Source organism: Zonotrichia leucophrys, chromosome 5 (assembly GCF_028769735.1).
Source record: "Zonotrichia leucophrys gambelii isolate GWCS_2022_RI chromosome 5, RI_Zleu_2.0, whole genome shotgun sequence".
Classification (NCBI taxonomy): domain Eukaryota; kingdom Metazoa; phylum Chordata; class Aves; order Passeriformes; family Passerellidae; genus Zonotrichia; species Zonotrichia leucophrys.
The window spans coordinates 11,676,740-11,697,943 of record NC_088175.1 but is presented as its reverse complement, the minus strand read 5'-3'; the positions used below and the strand labels follow the sequence as shown (position 1 = coordinate 11,697,943).

General features: G+C 36.9%; 1 protein-coding gene across 4 annotated transcripts in view; it reads right to left on the bottom strand.

The window, feature by feature from the left end:
* Positions 1-21,204, bottom strand: part of RPS6KA5 (ribosomal protein S6 kinase A5) — a 72,520-nt gene that overhangs the window by 12,124 nt on the left and 39,192 nt on the right. For 3 of the 4 annotated variants that reach the window (XM_064713463.1, XM_064713465.1, XM_064713466.1), the window contains 7 exons: positions 20,480-20,583; positions 11,794-11,944; positions 10,459-10,620; positions 9,084-9,209; positions 8,200-8,333; positions 5,007-5,100; positions 2,597-2,767 (listed from right to left, as the gene is read on the bottom strand). In XM_064713463.1, the coding sequence (XP_064569533.1) occupies positions 2,597-2,767; positions 5,007-5,100; positions 8,200-8,333; positions 9,084-9,209; positions 10,459-10,620; positions 11,794-11,944; positions 20,480-20,583 (942 nt within the window). The remainder of the gene's footprint in view (positions 1-2,596; positions 2,768-5,006; positions 5,101-8,199; positions 8,334-9,083; positions 9,210-10,458; positions 10,621-11,793; positions 11,945-20,479; positions 20,584-21,204) is intronic. The other variant, XM_064713464.1, reaches the window with a different exon arrangement.

The following is a 21,204-nucleotide window of genomic DNA, read 5'->3' as shown; positions in this document are numbered from 1 at the left end:
GCTTCGCACACTGGAATGTGGCACTTTGGACTTGAGGACAGACAAGCTGTTATCAGTTTGGAAAATATAAGGCAATCTGCTTCTTTTTTCTGCCCTGAGTATTTGTATTTGCCAAGAAAGATACAAGAGGGAAGCTAAGTCACAGAAAAACTGAGGCCAAGATGAATCATAAGCTAATTCTACTCTTCCCTTCATCTTCTGAGAGAAGAGCATCATTTTGCTACTGCCTTATTGCTCAATTTATGAATGCTAGAAAAAATCTCAGTATTAGAAATCCTATAGTCTTATCTAACCTTGTAATACAAAAGGTGAATGAGTCACACAAAGTAATTAATTTCAAACTCATTAACAAGGGTAAAAATGATTGCTAGACTGCCAGCAGATCAATAAGGAGAACCTGAGACCATTCATTATGGACAAAAGAAAATAGCTGCTACAAAACAGTATTTTAGTATTTTTGCTTTCTGTACTGCTGATATAGTTCAATGCACATTCAGAGAAGTCAGTTTTTAATTGTTGTGTAAATGGATCTACAGAGAGCCTCATTTCAGCAAAAATATTCATACAAGGATAAGTGATTAATATAATAGCCTTTTTTCTATGGTGATTTTATATAGTCTACAAGTAAATAAGGAATTAATAACATTGGTTTAAAAAGACCTTTCCTAAGATAAAAATTAAATTGGTTATGCATGGAAAGAATGGTACAGTCCAAGTATCCTACACTGGGTTCAGGTATTTCTGTTAATGAGGCAAATAAAGTGTGTTTCAGAACTCTCCCATCCCCCAAATATTTACAGCTATATTTCACATTTATTTTAGGATATATAAACAACATTCTCACACACTTCTTATGTTTTCTTGTAATACCTTCAGAACTCAGTTCACAGATCAATGATCACAGAAACAGTCCTCAAATCCTCTACTGAGAAGCTCCAAATATGGCCACATATGCTACACAAACTCTTTATTCCTATGAATTCTCTATTTTCTACCCAGTACTTTTCCTCTGTTTTGTAGACCAACATATGTGATCTAATTAGTACTGATAAACAGAAGTCTTCCAGTCCATGAAATTCAAAATCTCACTCTTAGTTACATTTAACCAGCCATACTTTAAAAAAAATAATTATCAGTAGCACATTAGATTGTAAAGCTGAGCAGCAAAAAAATCTGACTGGACTTTTTAGAAAAGCAAGAAGAATTTCCTATATATCTTTTTACAGAGAAATGCACTAACCATATCTATACTGGGAAACTTGCATATCCCATACTAAGTTCATGTCAGAACCTAAAATAGTAACTTTCAACACAGGCAGGAAGGAGACAAGCAGCTTAAGTCCAACTTTGTGGAGGCAATGGATTCTGCAAGCTGTTTGCTAACCCTTCATTACTTGACTTCCCAGACTTCTGTTCTTGAACATAATGTAGAATTGAAGACTGCCTAATTTACCTTACAGCTGAAGCTTTGCTTCATTGTGCCTTACATTCAAAGTGGAAGTAAGACTAAGATGATAAGAATAGAAGAGAGAAAGTGGGGTTGGTTTCATCCTTTTAATCACTACTTGTTTCAAAAATGGTTTTCTTACCCTGGTGATGTGACTCTTGGAAAAAGTTTCTCTGATGATTTTTCCAACTCACACATTAGAATTTCAAAATAGTCCCTCTTTAACTGTTTACTTACAACAGGAGCCCAAACATCTTTCAAACTCATACACTTTGGATTGGCTTTCATAAACAACTAGCAACACCTAGAAGACTTCTTTACCAGTTGAACTGGAATTATTATAAAATACCAAATCTTTCATATCACAGAAAGTATGTTACAGTAAGACAAAACAACAGTAGGAATGGTGGATTATTTTTTAACTCCAGCTACAAAAGGAACAGCTATTTCCTGGGGTATGATGGCTGTCATCATCCTACAATAAACATCCTCACTGGACGAACCAACATTAATCTACACTATTTTCAGGCTGAGAAAACATACATCCCAACCCATTGCCGGCAAAAGCACCCAAGAAAACACTGACTCCAGGAAGCAGAACAAAGTCAGTGGTCAATCTTATAATAGTAAACTGAATGGTCTAGAAGCCATGATGCTGCTGCACAACAAAAATATCAGAAAACAGTTACTGAAAAACAGATATTAATAAATTGTTTCTTTTGGGAAACTACCGAACTCACTGAACTCACATCACAATCTCTCTTCTTTTCAAGGAAAAGAAGCCCTACTAAGGAAATTATGATCAAACAAAAGATGGAAATGTACAGGCAAAATACCCAAGCAACCTAGCTCTGCTTATGAACTGTTTCACACAATAAATACATGCTAGGGAAAAATGTCCCCATATAGGCAAAGAATGTTTTTGAACAAGTTAAGAGTAGAGATTGCTTACAGTTACTTTTACCTATGAAGAGAAAAATATCTACAGAATTTGTTAAGTAAAAGTGGTAACATTTAATTAAAAATACAGAAGTAGAAAACTCTGTAACAAAGGCTGGAGAAACAGAGATCCATCACATTCCAGACATTTAATAACTTATTGTCTAAACATATATATATATATATATATATACACACAAGTCACTATACCTCAGGTTTCAGATCTCTGTGGACTACTCCCACATCATGCATATGGCTCACTGCTGAAACAAGTCTGCGCATAATGTGACTAGCTTCCGTCTCACTAAAATGTTTCTTCTTCTGAATACGTTCAAGCAATTCTCCTCCCTTCAGCAATTCCATTACCAGGAATGTGTGAAGCTGAAACAGTAAAAATACAGCATGTTAGAAATTTAACATTCCAAACCAACATTCACTCAGGAGTTAGGTGCCATTCTGACAGGTTCTCAATGTTTGAAGAAATAGCACTGCTGCTTGTAGTAATTTGGAAGACCAAAAAAAAAAGCACCAAATCTCAGATGGCATTTTTCCCATCAGTCTTGTTGAGACTGAAGAATAATGTGTTCCCATGTGCACCCATATTTATTAACAAAAATGCAATGCCATCAGCTAAATGTACACGTCTGTAGGGAGATGAAAAAGCTTTACTTAGTTTAACAATAAAGCTGGAAAAAGCGAAACTTTTGCTGCTTAAGCCTGTTCTGATATAAAGATATGTATCTATTAAAATGCCTAAGGACGTAAACGTTACAAAATCCTTTAAGAGCACCCTGAAACTTAACCTCGGAAATAAAAAATTATCTAGAACTTGTGATTTTATCCCCTACAGAGTAGTAGCCAAAAGTACCCCATCATTAGAATTACAATAGATATCTTCCCAAAATTTAAAGAGCATTTTTTAAATTAAAAAAGCAATGAGTTTTTAGAAGGCAATAAATAAGCAGGGGCTTAGACAACCTTGGCACACACTCAACTGCAATTCAAATATCTTGCCATTAAACAAACAGCAGACTTCTCAGAACAAGGAAGTAAAGTCAGCATTCTCAAAAGGCAATGGATGTGGGCATGCATGGCTTCTAGCCCTTCCCTCCCCTGAATGCCAGTAACAAAAGTAGTATTTGCAAGCACAGCAAAAAAGTTCTGGGAAGTGGCCAAAAAATGGAATTCAAAGCAATAGTCAAGAAGGTGCACACTATATATACCAAAGAACAGAAGCAGAGCTATGTGGACAGGAAAAAGTAACACTTCTTAGAACAACCAAGGTATACAGTAGTGCTTGAATGATCTCCTCTCCTGCAAATTTTCTTTATGCCTTGGGAATATCTGACAGGGAAGTTAAAAAGGATAAAAAGACTTTTTTCACTAGAAAAACTTCAGAAAACCTCACAGAAAACTTCTGGCTCACCAAGAGACTGCAGCCCAATATTATATGGTTGGAATACTAATACGGAATTTGAACAGACTGATATCAGAGCAAGTTAAAAACTGAAACTTCTTTTTATTAAGACAAACTGCAGAAAGGTCAAAACTAGAAAATTCCTTCCAGTTTTGGTCTTCAGAATATTGTGCACAAGTAATCTGAAAGGTACCGTCTGAGAGCTACCAGAAGTAGCTAAAAATACAGCGGATTGCTTGGTTGAGAGCAGCCTATTCAGTGGCACAGCAGTCTGGAGAACCATTTTTTTAGATTTAGAATATTCATTTTACTCAAAGGAAACTGAAAGAAATGTCCTGTTCTACACAGGTACACTCATACTGTGCATATATGTAAAAAAAAGGGTCATTAAAAATTACAGTACAGACACTGTATCCTCTCAGTAAATTCTGAGGTGCTCTACATGAGCTCTCTGCTGGTCCCAGTACAAATAGCAGGAGGGAGACAGAGTGGGATATGTGGAGAGGCAAGAGACCACTTGTTCCACTACAAAATCTATAGACCAACACAGAACAACAGAGTAGTCTAGGTTGGAAGGGAGCTGTACAGGACATCTGGTCCAAAACCCTAGCTCAAATCAGGGCCAGCTTCCAATTCAAATCAAATTATTGTTTATTCCATGCTGTAGAGTCTGTATTCCATTAAAGGAAAAAGACAGTTAAGGTATCTAAGTAAACTGATCCTAATGGATTTTCAAATAGAAGCTCTACTTTTGCCTTTGGTAATCTGGCAAGTTATTTGGTTATCTCCATTAAGTTACTAATGTGTAGGAAAAGATACTAGATAAATAATCTTCATATACAACATTTCTAAATTAATTCACAAATACTGTTGTAAGATTTATAATGATTCTGGGGGAAGGTGATAACACATTTCAGTATCATAGATACAGAAATTGGGCCATGAACACATTGTATGATGGCAAACAAAAACAAAACAGAACAATGAACAGAATTCAAGCCTCTAATTTTTTCGCATACTGTTTTGATTTGCTAGAGTAACTGCAAGATTGTTAGAATGCACAATTTCTGCTTCATTTTCTATACTGACTAGACAAAAGCCCTAGGAAAAAAGTTGTCTCAACAGTTACAGAATGCTTAAGTCCAAAAAGCTCTTGGAAAACATATGGCAGTACATTTGGTAGGTGTTGATTCTTCAAAATACCTGGTCATGAAAAACCTCATGTAACTTCACTACATTCGGATGTCCCTCGCAGAGCCTCAGAGCTGTTATTTCTCTCTGGGTGTTGGCTTCCATTCTGGAAAAATTGAGCAGTCATCTTGTACCAATTTTACTGAGCAAATTGCACATTCCAAGTGTTATTTTTTAACTGTTTGCAATCCGTATTTTTTTACTATTACAACCACTTGAACACAATTAAGTGCATATTAAAATTAAGTGGAGAAAAACTTCTCCTCATAACCCTGCAATTTAGTCCATTAAAAAACCCACACCCAATTCAAACAATGTTTTTAATGCAACTGCAACTTCCTACAGCAAAAGCTGATGTGATACAGAATAGTTTCAATCTAAAACAAACCATGCCCTTAGTCCAGAGCAATTTGACTTCACCTCTTTTACTACCAATATTTGTTAGTTCACCTTTATCTTGGCCCAATCTTTTTTCCATTCTTAATGGGGACAAATACTTCCAGAATTATATAGAAACTATGAACTTTACTAGAAAAAGAGTAACATCATCTATATATGAAATGTGTTATTCAAAAAAACCCCTAAACAGAGCATTGTAAAAATCTGAAATGGAAAAGAGACTATTTCCAGAGAAAACTCATTGCATAAATTCCCTTTCAAGTACTGAAATCTATAGCCATAAAAAGTGAAAATGGTGAGTGTTATAAAAAGTACATAAATGGTGACAGAGCAGAAGGTTTTTTTTCTGCTAGTTAAATATACTGATTTACTTTTGGCAAATAATACCTGAAAATTTCTGCCAAAACTCTCTCTGAGAAAGGCAAATCCTGTAATGATCTAGAGAATGGCTTTACAGGCAACAGATACAGAGAGAATCTTTCACCACATATTTTCTTTATTTCTGGTTGCTTTTTTTTTCCTAATTAGAATGAGAACTACAGTGAGAATTCTGTGCAAGAGAATTCTGTATTTCTCTAGGCTTCATATAATCAACCAGTAAACTAAGCTGTTCCACCTGCATCTCTGCTTCTGAAATTTTTTAACTGAAAGTGACTTCTAGTCCTTTAAGGAATCAAAAAAACCTTACTCACAGTCTTTCCCCCTAAACTACTATAAGAAGGAAGCAGAGCTTGGAAACAGATGAAAAAGATTCAGCATCATGAGCACAAATCTTTGAAATTTGTATGCGGACTTTTCAGAATATTTCCCCTCTGTAAATAGTTACCATCTCAGATTGTAAACAACCTTGAGAGAAACAAATGGGAAGCTCTGAAACAGTGACTCAAGCAAGTTTACTTTGTTTCAGTGGTCAGACATACAGAGAAACCTAAAAATGTTGGCTGGGGGCTATTAATAGGTCCAGCACTATTAAAAAGGCAGAGGAACTGTGCACCTGAGCTTTCACCTCAAGTATCATGAAAAGGTTTCCCTAGATGTAAGATTCCCTTTCCCTTTTTGGGCACGTTTGCCCGGTAGGAGTGAAAGACTGACTTTAAGGCAAAGAAGTTCCTATAAATTTATTATACTTTTCCTTTTAGTAAGATTTAGTGGCATGATCCTCAGAGCAATATTACTTAAAGATTCTAATTCGAGTTGGGTTTTGGCCAACTGTTCAGAGTGCGGGTTTACTGCTAACTCTAAATACTGTACAAACATGCTGAGTCTGCTCACACCCTGCAATCCTAAAAAAAATTTCATAAATCTCTGTATACTGAGATTTTAGCTTCATTTAGCCTGAGCCACCAAGATGAAGGAGAAAGAGAAAAAAAACCCCTCATGAGTAATATAATTCAGGGACATAATTTCTAGAACTTAAGTCTCAGGGGAAAAGTCAATACTGGTCTGCTCAGTTATCCAGAAACAAAATGCACATTATGTCAAAATTAGATGGGAGCACTAACCTACAGTTCTGCTAGTACCACAGAAAAAAACTTCTGAGCGTAGACACATGGAAGAGATCTCCACACTAAAATACCCAATGTAGGTGTCTACCACACACCACTTAGGGTCTCATTATAATGAGTGAAATTCCCATGAATCCATCTTAGAGGGTGAACTAGTTCACTGTAACATACATACCTAGAGTAGGATTCAGTGGCCTAAGCATAGGAAGAAGAGCCTGGAAGATGACATCAGCCATGAAGACATCTACAAAAAGGTAGCAGTCACAAGACTGATGGGAACCAGAGGACAGAGAAGACACCAACAGATGCTAAAATGGCCCTATGTAGATGTCTATGTTTAAGTTACTGAATCCCACTTCTAGTGCAAGACAGTTTTAAGCAGGCTTCCATTAATTCAGCAGACTCCAGAAAACTAACTCAGACACCTACACTTCAGCTTCTTGTTCTTGAACTTGTCCTATTCAAAAAGCATATGATGAAATGACAGACACTTTGGTCTGGCAGACAGCTTCTTCTAGAGTCTGGAAAAACAGAGGTACAGCCAAATGTCTTGGGCAAGAGATCACTGAACTATCACTCTGACAGCAGAACATTTCTACCCTCCTGCCAGCATTCTGCAACACACTAGGGATGCACTTACTAACGAACTCTGCAAAATGAAGGCAAAAATCCATCTGCTACTCAAAGAATCCCTTATCTTTATTCTTCTCTGAGCAGAAACTCAGAGAAATCCATTCTGGAACAGAACCAGATGGTACCCGTGTACAAAGCAAGTCAGCTGCTTCCATTGTGGTGTTCTCTTCAGAACATGCAGGAAACAAGATACAACTTGCAATTCCATAGTCTAATTCCATTTTATACACATACACACACTTAGATCTGAGGCAACCCACACTGCAGACTATTCCTAAAAGCAGTATCCTAGGCAATCAGTTGGGCTGCTAAAGAGAGGGAGCTAGCTTAAGCCTACATTCAGTTCACCTAAGTGTCAAGATAAAAGAGCCTCATACCTTTATTCGTTAGGAGCAAAATTAGGGGAAATAATGATAGAATACAACTAGGAACCACAAAAGTACTCTCTAGGTTTCTTCTTGTGTCCCAACTAGAAAAACATTTTATTTCAAAAGACTCTCAGAATCTTTTACAGGTCAAAAGGTTACAATAAGTTTCTGTAGATTCATAGAACAGGAAATAATTTTAAAGCTACTTTTCCACTTCCAAAAATGTAGTGAACATTAGTGTACTCCATGGGCGACAGTAAGCAAAGAAAATATTTTTATTGTCTTATAGAATATTTATACCTTTTGCTAATTATTTTTACTGCATACTCTTGGCTAGTTTTCTTGTGTAAGCATTTTCGACAAATGGAAAAACTTCCTTCTCCCAATGGTTTCTCTTTCAGATCCAGTTCATAATGATGATAAAATGGAGAGTCCTGTTAGGAAACTGTCTGTATTTAGTTTTGCAGAATACTTTTAGTATACACAGTCAAAGACAAAGAGTAAAATTTCATGAGAATTTTTCATCTATATTTAAAACTGCAAAAGAGCTCTCTTTTTATTAAAATATAATCAAATTTTACTGAATAAAATGCATAAAATTATTATTCTAACAATCAAAGAGTAAAGCTTACGTTACATTAAACAAACAATCACTAAATAAATCATTACTACTATAACAATTGAAGATACAAAATATTCAGACAAACAGGATCAAAGGTGGTCATATATACATTTATCCACAAAACCATGTGCTCATTTGAGGACATCACAATAGCATGTGCTCTTATAAAGCTTCACACAACTATATGCTCTTTTGGGTAAATATAACATAGATGGAATTATTATATAATAAAGTAGCTTCAGAAATATCTACAGTGTTTAGCTGAATAAGAACTATCAGGAGTCATTATTATTATTAATACTATTATTATTACTACTATACTTCTGGAAAACTAGACAATCATCTCATTTTTCAGATTAAATTTCAACCATTTCTTAATAGTATCACATGCAAGATGTGATGGATCATCAGATGCTTCAATCATCTGAGGAGCCATTACAGAGAGTTAATAAATGAATGATGACTATTTTGTAATCCATAGCCTAGCTTATGATTGCTGCTTGGAAAGTTACACACAGTTTTAATTTAACCAAATTAATTTAAGTCTTGATATTATAATTACCTTCAACATAGCACTTCTGGCAATAGTTGTCATTCCAGGTCTCTCATCCCCCACATAAAACTGGAAGGGATCTACTGTAGCTGCATTGCGTTTAAACAAAATAGATGGTGCAACGAAAGAATATCCCTATGAAATTAAAACATCGGAGAAGGGTACAGCTTGATACTGTTGCACATAAACTACCATAACTCAAATGAAACAACAGAAGATTCAGAAGAATTTTTCAATAAATCAGAATTTTTGTATCATAATAGAGAAATTGTGACTTACTCTGTTCAATATGAATAGGTTACTCTGTTCAATATGAATAGGCATCTTCCTGGAATTAGTTATATGATCCTCCACAGTTAGAGACAGAACAATAATACTACAAGAATTCTAATTAATGTTAATCTGGCTCAGCTACAATTGCTTTACAATAGTGATAAAGGCTTGGACTTCAAACTAGCCAGCCTCCAATGACACCTTAAAGTTAAGGCATGAAGAGGCATGAAATAGTTTGTATTGTGATGTAAGCATCGAACAATTTTAAATGGATAAAATTTATATCAATGTGTGTGGGCAATGATGTGCCCAGTTTGAGTATCATAATAACAGCTGTGACTACCACTGCAGGGTGAATCAGATGTTATTAAGACACAAATAACCCGCTTGCTACAGTCACTGTGAATCTAACAAGATCCAAAATATGACACTACATTCCTCTACCCTGAGGATTAAGCGGCTCAAAAACAGACAAAAACCAACAAAGCGCAACAAGGGGAAAGAGAAGGCAATCCAAACTGCTGTTCACCTCTGCAGTTTTGGTACCAAGTTGGTTGCACATGAGCTGTTTCTGCCCATTTGACACTCAGACTGTGTAGTCAAGAAGGGATCACTCTTTAATAGCACAGAAGGAACAGTAAGGAAAGCTTTGTACTCATCTGGAAACACCAGCTGAGTAACTACAGTGCTCCTACAAAACGTGGAATGTCAGCTCCGACTTTCCAAAAGATTACTTCGACTAGCACATAATGTGGAAATGGGTGAACTAAATTGGTCTGGTCAAAGCTGGCAGCTCAGGCTGATGGAGTCAAGATGACAAGACTCATAATGTATGGAAAATCAGAAAAGAACAGACTGACTTTAGTCCAACAAGCAGGACATTCAGCTGGGAATGGAGAAACAAGGAATTTCATATTTGCAGTAGGACTGTTTCCACCTTTCTCATTTTGCAATTATTGAGCAAAAAGCCCTGAGAACTGGGATTAGAAGGCACACAATTAATTCCAAAAACTTAATAGGCAGGAGGTGAAAAAAGCGCTATTTATACATTAGGAATTGTTCAAAAATAATTTTAAATAATTTTCTTTAAAAACCTGAGTTTTGAAAATACCTGAAATATTCTTTCAGAAGTCTGAGGGGTTGCTGCAGGAGAGTATGTTGGATCCATTTCTGTAAACTCTTCTGCAAAATTACTGACATCCAATTCATCTCTGATTACTGGTTTAAATGGAGCTGGTATTTTTTTGGCAGCTAAGTCCTCCCAATTCATATTCTAAACAAAAAAATAGGAAAATAAATTTAATTAAATGAAAATTTTACAGAACAATATTGGAAAGAAAGTCTTGTCACAACACAGTCTAACTCCCTTTGCCATTTTCCACAGGCTGATTAAAAACATTCAAATTATGCTCTACTAATTTGTTTAGTTAAAGTCAAAGCTCTTAGTATGCAGACAGAATCCAAAAAGAAATTCAACATAATGTAACAGTGGAGATGTGCCAAACAATTAGCGTGATGGCCCCTGAATTTCTGCCTCTATTTCAGAATAAGCAATATTTATATTTTCATTAGCCACAACGCATGCATGTAGTATCTTCAAGTTTTCATTGCCAATTTCTATGCTTTATTACTGATGTCAGCTTTCAGAGCCCTGAGTGCATAAACCTCCAAATTCTTACTTGCAGGCATGACTAGAAAGAGGAAGCATAGAAATAGCAGATACGAGCAAACCACCCTGTTACTGTAAAGGAGTGGAACTGAAATTAAGTAAAGAATAGAAAGTGTTACATGACGGCAAAATGCATCTCCCAAAACAAACAGTAAATTAAGGAAGCTTAACTCTGTTTAACTCTACTTAGCTTCAGAAGCACCATAAATACATTATTCGTTTTTTCAAAGAAATCACCCAATTTTAACCACATTTAATACAGATATTGTATGCAAATCCAATCTTCATCATGGTTTGAAAGCAAATGTTAATACACTGAAATCTGAACAAAATTAAAATTTACTGAACAAGACTAAAGATTCAATTAGGCCAAGGTAAATAGAGGAGTTTGGTGAATTTTATTAATATTAAAATTTTTACTAATAATTCTAGTGCCAATCTTTTAAGAAATCCTTTCAAACAAAAACCCCACAGACAACACAACACAATTTCAGTGTTTTACATTAAGCCTTCTGATTTCAGCAGTGCTTCCTTTAGCTTCAAGTAACTGATAGATACAGACGAATATATTAAAAACCTAGCATGCCCTTCTAATACACACAAAATCCATACATACAAACACAAGGATATTTTTATTAACTTCAATACAATTAATCATGCAACTAATAGGTCTTTAAGTTGTTCTGTTAACAGAACAACACAATTTCCTTAGACTTTGATTTCACAGGCACTAATTCAGAATAAGTGGGATCTGCTGAGTTTGGTTGTTTGCTTTACCTGGAAAAAGGGATGCTGTTTGATTTCATCAGCATCAGTGGGACCACAACCAAGCCTCTTCTTGGGGTCTTTCATTAAAAGACGCTGAATTATATCCTTAGACAGAGCACTCATTTCTTGTGGATAAGGTGGCTCACTTTTTAATATTCTCCTTTAAAACAAACAAAATAACAATGTGGAAGTTACTTAAAATGTTGAGAGTTAAAGCGTTACCATACTAATGGAAGTATTAACATTTCACTTAAACTTCTATTGTACCCAAAAGCAGGAGGATGAAAAACATGAAACCAAATTTTTAAAGGTTTAAGGAATTGTGGACATGAAACAGAACATCTGAAGAGATAAATTATGCAACTCAATACACAAAAGAGAACAATCCTCATTTCACATACTGAGTTTACTATTCAAAAGAAATCACATGGTTGAAACAGATAGCTCCACAAAGAAATCAACTCGATGACTAACAGTAGTAAAAAAAAAAATTCTAACATTAAAATGTATTAGAAAATAAATTTTAAAAAAAAGTGTTTGGGCCATTGGAGGATTGCCTTCACCCTCTGTGTCATGTGCAGTGCTCATGCCCTTTTCTCAAATGAAGGCACTATAACTGGAAAAGTTTTAGAGAACAGTAATAAGACCAATCAGAGATAGAATGTGTTTTATAGAAAGTTTTATAAAAAGCTTACTGAAAAGATGACTCAAGGGAGCTGGGCAGTGCTTCCCTCAAAATGGTAAAGTAAACAGAGACCTCACCACTTTTTCAATACAAGATCTAGAAACTATCACGTTGTGCCAATGGAAGTCAAAACCTTGGAAGCCTAAGTAGAATCACATTTCAATTCCTATCTTTTATATCTGCAGTCCCCCACAGTTCTATACAAACAGGTAGGAAAGCTTTCCTTTAGTTACTCCAAATCTAAATACTGAAGCAAAGGACCCTAAAGGAAAGTAACCCATCCAAAGACACATGAAGATGTTTAAAATACAGACACAAAAAACCTTTCAGCATACAGAATCACAGAAGAGTTGAGGTTGGGAATGATCTCTGGAGGTCATCTGGTCCAACTCCCCCTGCTCAAACAGTTACCTAGAGCCAGCTGTTCACCACCATGGCCAGAAACCCTTTGAGTATCCCTAAGGAGAGAGATTTCACCCCCTCTTTTGGGAAGCCTGTGTCAGTATTCGGTCACACTTGCAGTAAAAAGGTGCTTCCTAGTGCTCAGAGGGAACCTCCTGTGTTTCAGTTTGTGGGCCCTATCTCTGGTCCTGTCAGCAAACACCACTGAAAGAGCCTGGTTCCCTCTTCTTTGCACACTCTCTTCAGGCATTTCTGCACATTGACAAGGTGTCCCTAAGCCTTCCCTTCTCCAGGTGGAAGAGTGACAGCCTTCTCAGCCTTTCCTCATTGTCATCAGCCCTTTGCTGGACTCTCTCCAATATGCCCAATATGTCACTCTCAGGCACTGGAGAGAGCAGAAGTGGAACCAGGACTCCAGATGCGGCCTCAGCAGCGCTGATAGAGAGGAAGGATCATATCCCTAAGCTGATGACACTTTGTGTAATGCAGCCCAGGATCCCATTTGCTGCCTTGCCACAAGGCCACATTGCTGGCTCAGGTACAGCTTGGCGTCTACATAGTCTGATGCATACTCTCACTGTGGTGACCTCATAGTAGGGCTTACAGTGTTCCACTAAACACAAACTGAAAGGTTTTGAAGCCATGAGAGACTGAGGCTGAAATGACATGAATTTGTGGCAATAGTCAGATCTCAACTATTGTATGTTTCTGCCAGAACTTAAGTTGATCGCTGCAGGACATTCCAAAATTTTGTTCAGAGTTACTGCATGACACATCCTTAGAGTCAGTTATCCCATGAGAAAATTTTTATCTTGAAATGTCTAGCTTCTTGGATTAGTCCAAAAATAGATGCAAACAGATTGTTTCCTAAATAATCCTGTTCTGGCAGTGTGGAAGAGCAAAACCAAGTTCAAAATGTGCATATCCCAGGGGTAGCTTCTACAGACATAGTATCCAATTTCAAGCAAACAAAAAGACAAAGCAAGCTAACCTCTTGGTTTAAGTAGTATCTCCTTGCTGAAAGGAGTTAGGAAAACACAGTCTGAGATTTAAGGTGGTGTAAAGGTCTAGGATTGTTTTTTTTAAATGATATATATCTGCCAGTAAGGGTCTAAATCACAGCCTTTCTGCCAGCAGAAGTAACAGCAACCATAAAACTTCTCTTCAATTTCTGGACACATTTCATGTTACAGAACTGGAGAAGAAAGCACAATATTATCAACTGATTTTTTAATTAGGGATGTTAATACCAAATTTAAACATCACTAAACAAGAGTATACTTCACCACTCCTGCAGTGTAAGAAAAGACTCAGTCTTTTCTGAAATCACTCAGTTTCAGAAAGGGGAAGCAGGTAAGGAAGTAAGAAAACCTTCCTGTTGTAAAGACAGAAGACAGGACACCTTGATAGAAAAATTACTTTACTTACAGGAGGGCCAATGTTTTCACAGTTTGAAAATCACTGCATTTACATAAGTGTGAAGAAGCTTCTTTATCAACTTTTCTGATCAAAAAGAAATCCCAAAGTTATGTAACAAAGATTCTGGAAAACAACAAGTTCTCTTTAGGCTCTCAGAAGGGAGGAAAATCCCTCCAATCTGTATTTTTTGAAATTGATTTCTAAAGCAATGAGATTGAAACCCTGGGATGTCCTTAGTAACCAAATTCTAGAGCAAATTCTCTTCCACACACTCCAGGAACCTCCTAAACTGTTTCCTCTCTGCTGTACTGTATTTCCAACAGATGTACAGTAAGTTTTACATTGAGAAGTATCTTCCAGCTCTTGACCAGCCAAGAACCCTCTGCAGAAAAGGCAGCATTTTGCCATGTTCCATTACAAGGAGATTCACATAAATTGCCAGTGGCTTTAATTCAAAAATACTTTTGAGGTTGACTGATACTGGAAAACACTGATGATGCTCTGGATTGGTTCACAGAACCATATTACAGAAGTAGTGAAGACCAAAGCTACCTTCTTTAGAAGTTCCAGGAACCACATAAAATTATCATGGAATTGAAGTATGTGAAGCTGCAATTATTAGGATGGAAATCAAGCTGCCAGAAAAGAAAGACCAGATTGGATCAACATGTGAGAGAGCAGAAATTTGTGAAGCAGTTTGATCAATTGAAGAGAGTCTGGTTTCACTAGTTCAGCATTGCTGAAGTGCTGTACTGAAGGTTACTCAAGGCTCTAACAGTAGCCCATACAGTGTTCAGAGGAAGGAAGCTGCATGTATCAAAATCCTTTTTGGAATGTGTGTGCTTCTGTAAAGAAGCCATGGCCTTTAGCATTAATAATCCTTTCCTTTTCTCAATCACTACCATCCTTTTGTACATTTCATGTTTATGGGGTTGTCCACATTGTTTATGGCAGTGATCCAGTAACAGACACAAGCAGGAAGAATTAAGTATCCCAAGTGGCAATTGGGAAAGTTGAAGGAATACTCTGCTGTATTTATTGCTTTTCCTGGCCTGGTATAAGCCCTCTGAGCTGGGGCAAGCTGAGATTACCCTGCTGATGAGAGAACTCTGGCTGTACTGAACACTCAGAGAAACCACCCCTTGCATATGTCAAGAAGTTTAACTCTACATGAATCATTTCCATCTCACTCATCTCTGTGGCAGAGTATGCAGAACTAGGAGCAACCTCACTGGTATTGTTTTTCAGGAACTTGGCCTCTGATGAGTTTTCCCCATAAAAACTACAGACCAAGAACACATATGATAATGCAAAGGACACTAATGGATATTAAGGAAGAGAAGGGGATGCCCAATCTAATTCTACCTTGAGAATTGCATGTCTTATGATGACAGTCTATTCCCTGACCCTCTGCTTTATGCCCAAAAATGGGTGTTGTATGTTTAAGGTGGGGGTCAGGGTGGGGGGCTGAACCTTGGGCTCCTTGGCAGATTTTTTTCAAAGCCTCACTCCCCAGGTGCCCAGGCTGCTGAGGGAGTGGTTTTTTGCTTGGCTAGCTTGATTTTTTTGTTAGCACAGCCAAGAAGTTTTTTTCCCCTTTTCCCAGCCTTGGAGAAGCTGCAGTAGCAATCCTTCAGCAACTTTTCTTTCATTAACTGGACAGTTTGTTTAATTGTGAGACCAGAAAAAAAGGAACCTGCAAGACAGGAGTTGGTCAGGACCAGCGGGAGTAGAGGGGACACTCCATCTTGGCCCTACAGAAAAAGCAGAGCTGGTAAGAGAGAGCACACCAGCCCCACCTGCTTCATTTGCTGTGAAGAAGGGACCAACATCAAAGACTTCTCATCTATTTGCCCAAACTGCTGTATGAATCTCCTGTTCAGTTTTCTGGGTTTTTTCCCCTGAGAGAGGAGCCACTATCTTCTACCTACCATGTGGTGGGTTTTTGTGTTTTGGTTCTTTCCTTCTTTCCCTGGCATTCTGGGTTTTTGTTTCACTGCAGGGGGGAGAGGGGTAAGGTCTGACAGTTTTATCTTTAGCATTTATTTACTTTTTCCTGTGCCTTGTGGGAATTCTGTCAAATAACCATTGGAAAAGGCTTTTTCACTTTCATCCACTAGTATACATTTCCTATTGGTGGAAAGGGATTGTTGGAACCCTTTTTAGGGGAAACAACTCGTTCCAGAGTGTTTTCTCCTAAACTTGTCTCTAAATTGAGACATTATGTTATAAGCACCATCAAAAAGATACATATCCATCTGGACGTACAGGGAATAAGAGAAAGCAACCCCAAGCTGTAACCCTGTTAAAGGGCAAATGTACAAGACTTCTAAAGCAGAGTTTTCACCCTCATACTTGAGAATGACCCTGTCACCTCTTGTTCTGAACTGAACTCTCTTGTTCCTCTGTTCCATCTTGGAGCAGTCAGATATGTATGCATAACCCTGGCCCTACACAAGTCAGAAACTGTGCTACAATACCTAAAACTTCCTTAAACCATCTGCTTTACTGAATGGTTGAACAAATCTATAGGCAAACTCATTCATGCACTCTGACGTGCATCTAAACATAAAAATGCTTTACCTTATAGATAGGCAGCTAAAAGCTCTAGAACAAATACCTAGAAGAAATCATGCAAATTAGAAGTTAGATTTAATGACTGTTCCATCCTTTAAAAGATCCAGCAATCACTAGAGTGAGTCACTGATTTAAGAAGGAAATCAATAAAGAAGGACATCCCAGTACACAGCTGTTAGGTGTCTTCCCAACAGCTCTATGAAGAAAAGGTTTCTTGCAGGATCATGGATGAATTATCTCCACAGCATCCAACAGACTGCCAGATTTCAGCTGTCCTCCATGAAGTTTAAATAAAGTCTAACCAACTATGTCAAATAAAGACCACAGGCTGCTACTGGCGTTAGTATGCTAATATGGCATCATATGCTCCTATACATTATTTTATAGATGAATTTATGCATTTTAAAATTGTTTCTATCTATTCATAATCCTAAAGCTGGTAAGATTCTTTTAAACTGCTGCACAGTTGCAGTTAGTACCAGTGCTAACTAGTAAAGCTAGTACTCCAAAACTTTCCTGCTCATTTTACATCCTCTACATGACAGGACCCTCAAAAGTCAGCTCCCTAAAATGGATTTGTCTGTCTTTCAATTCAGCACTACAAACTACTCGTAGTCAAAGTGAAAACACTGGCTGTGTGGTCAGTCCCAGCCCTTGCCTATGCTTTTGCAGGATGGCTCTTATCTCTGGCTCTGCAGCAGTAAAAGTTCAGAATTCTCAAAAATGAAAGGAAAATTCAGGAACAAGGAAAAAGAAAGGGGAGAGGGCACACTAGAAAAGGAGAGATATTGGAGAAGTTATGTGACTTTTTTTATTTAATTGAGTTTAGTAACCCATACACAAAGCATGTAAATGAGAAGCCTTCAGAGAGTGATAAAAGGCAACATTTGCACTTACTTAACTTGCATTTTCCATGAAAGAAGTCTACAGTGTTGCCAAAAAGATTATTATAGAAGAACAACACAATTTCTCATCAGAAAGAGAAAAAAAAATAGAAACTATACACTGTTTCCAACACAAGAATAGAACTCTCCCTTGGAGAGATATTTTAGAACAAAGTTTCATTCTCAAATTTAACACCACACAACCATTGTGCCACACGAGGGAGTAAAATTATCTAAAAATATCTAAGATTACTTCCTACCTAGGTAAAATAAAAGAAGGACCTGGATCCATTTAAAAGACAACTTTTTTCCCCCCTTAAACTCAGAAAAATAAAACCATGCTTTCAACAGATAGGGAATTCATTTTTTTACTTGCTCACAAAGTCTGCTGCAATTGGCAAGTTTAAGCATATTTAGGTTAACCCATGTAATTTCTGGTTAGAACAACCTTGCTATCAAGAAAGAAGTTTGTACCAACTCCTATCTCTGTGCCAGTAATTTCATTATCGGGGCAGCTGTTACTACTTGGTTTCTGTTTGCCTGCTCTTTGCTGCCCTCAGGCAAAGCTCCAAACACACTCCTGTTCCCCAAGGCATGCAGCAGTCACCATGGCCCAGAAGGTTCCACACAGCTCAGGGCAGCAGCAATGCTCTCACATGTTCTTAAAAGGATCATAACATTCATGACATAAACTGCAGACACATAACACTGAAATGATCCAAAAAAGAAATTGCTATCAGTGGAAAGGATTTATAAACCACTGCATCTTATGAGTATAGGAGTAACACAAAAGAGATGAAATCTAGTCTGAAATGCAATCACCTAACCGGGAGTAAGAAGATTTCAGCTATATAGCTGGGAGGAAGAACTACAAACCAGAGAGTCAGCAGTTGAAAGTGACAGAAGAAGAAAAGGAGTTAGATCTATCAGACCAGCACTGGCATCAACAAGAGGAACCCAAGAAAAAGGAAGAAGTATTTTTTTGTTCAGATGGTAAATTATCCCTTCCGTTAACCAAGATCTGCTTGAAGCATCAGCATGAATAAATTGTCCATATGTAAGGAAGAACAACAGAAGCTAAGTTAAGAAAAGGCTTTTTCAGGAAACAGGAAGACTAGGGAACATCTTCACTATAGGAAACTGTAAGAATTTAGCTTCTAAATTTATCAAAATAAAAACTGAAATACCATAGGACTGTCTGTACATGCATAGCATAAACATCCACCAGAACACAGACTGAAGAGCAACACAGTAAACTTGCCACAACTAAAGAAAGTAATTAGCTGTCAGAGCACAGATGTTAACAACTATGTAGCCATTCAAATTATCAGAAATATTATTATCTTAAAAAGCACCAAAGAGCCTACCAATAGAAAGTCAAGTCCTGTAGAATACACAACTAAAAAGTTTCCCATTTTTTGGGAAACAATATCTGTATAGTTCAGTTTAAGGCTCTCTCTAAAAAAAAAAAAAGTTGTTACCCCTTCAGAGTCCCAGCTAGTAAATCTTGGGAATCAAAATTACCAAATTCAGCCATGGCATAAGTAATCATTCAAGCAAACTTCTAACCTTAAATAGGGCAGAACGAGATAACTGAAGTTTTAACTGCAATATAATAACCAAGCAGGTGAAGTCCTGAATTTTCTTTCATTAATGGACTCCTCCCTCCCCTGTATTTTTTCTACTGACCGTCCAAGTTTCCTGTTTGCTGTGGTAGAGAAGTAAAAACCAATAAACAGGCTTTAATCTCCCAAGAAATTGCCTGAATTTATAACATAAGTAAAATAAGTTGTCTAAACAATTGAGGTATATTTTACCATCCATTACAACCTTAAATATCAAGTGATTTCAGGTGAGGGTCAGAACCAGGACAATACCTTCCAAGAGAAGCAAGACTATTCTTAGTTTGGGGACTGGACTTACAAGCTCATTTTGACAGCAGTTAGTAATTTGAGCAATTTAAGACCTCAACTTCCTACTCCAATAGGAAGAAATCCAATAAAAGGAAATTTTTGTTTTGGGGGAGATTTCAGTAACATGCTTTGGAGAAGCTTATTGCTTTGTCTTTTAAAAATGCTCCAGTGCTTTTACACAGGTACTGAAAACAAACCTTTAAAGTGTGGAGATTACTGAATGTAACAACAAGTTTATATGCAAAAGATAAGAATGGTATAGTTTATTTCATTTCTGTAAGTATCACATCCATTTCTCCTCAGATATGCAAATGGGCCAGAAAAGATCTTTGTTTCATGCTACACACTAATAAAATTAACATAATTTGTAAGAAAAAGGTGGGAGTTGGGTACGTTCTGACACTTTAAATGTGCAGCCTGCCAGAACAACCTAGCAAGAGCTGATAAAGTATCACTAGCTAAAGATATCTCTAATGTATTAAGATCTGGAATGTGATAATTCTATTTACATATACTTTGGTATTTCGTTTGAGTTCCTTTTCAACAGTAAATATGCAACAGGCCTAAGTATCTACAAGGCTGTGGCTCCACTGTAGTTTAAACAAAACAGGCCTTTTGTAAAGTCAATTCTACTAGCTAATAAAAGCTATCTACTTTCCAATGTCATTCCAGTGAACAGAACTAGAGCACACAAAATGTTACCATGGCAGCACTTTCTTCCTAAATTTTAAATTAACAAACTCTCACAAAACATACATTATGGCATAAGAATCATCTGTTAGCAAGCACATATACTTCACTGTTTTGAATCTTACCTAGAAATCTCTGCTTGGGAATTCTTCTCTCCATCGACTGTAAATGGTGATGCTCCAGTTAATAATTCATACATAAGAACACCAACACTCCACCAATCAACAGCCTAGAGAACAACAGTAATTATGTATGTTATGATACACTGAAGGAAAATTGTTAACAAAAGAAGGAACAGAACAATCCACACAGAAAGCATAGGAAGAACCTACCTATATACAAATACAAAGGCAAAATGGGATACAACAAGAAGCATAAACAACTGTGGTACTGACTGAAGGTATTTTCTGTGATAAATTAATTTTATACTGAAGCCTCTCCATTTAGCTTCTTCAACTAATTTCTCAAGCTTTCTACTAACTACTAAATTTTCTTTTGTTTTCCCAACAGAATTAATTTTGATTTTTACCACTGCGATGTGATATGAATTCTAATACACACTCAAAATAACAGAGGAACCTAAGGCTTGCTAAGAAGCAGTGGAACTTGAAGTTTTATGAGCTTGAGAATGAAATTAAGGAACGTTCAAAAAGCAGAATTTAAGATCACAGTCCATAGTTAATCCAGGCACCTGAAAATGCTATGAAATCATAGAATGGTTTGGATTGGAAGGGACCTTAAATTCTACCTTGTTCCAACACTCTGCCATGAAGGACAATCTGAAAATCAATGAAACTTCTGCTTGACTTACATTGGCAATATTAATACAATACAGGAAGACAACTAGTGA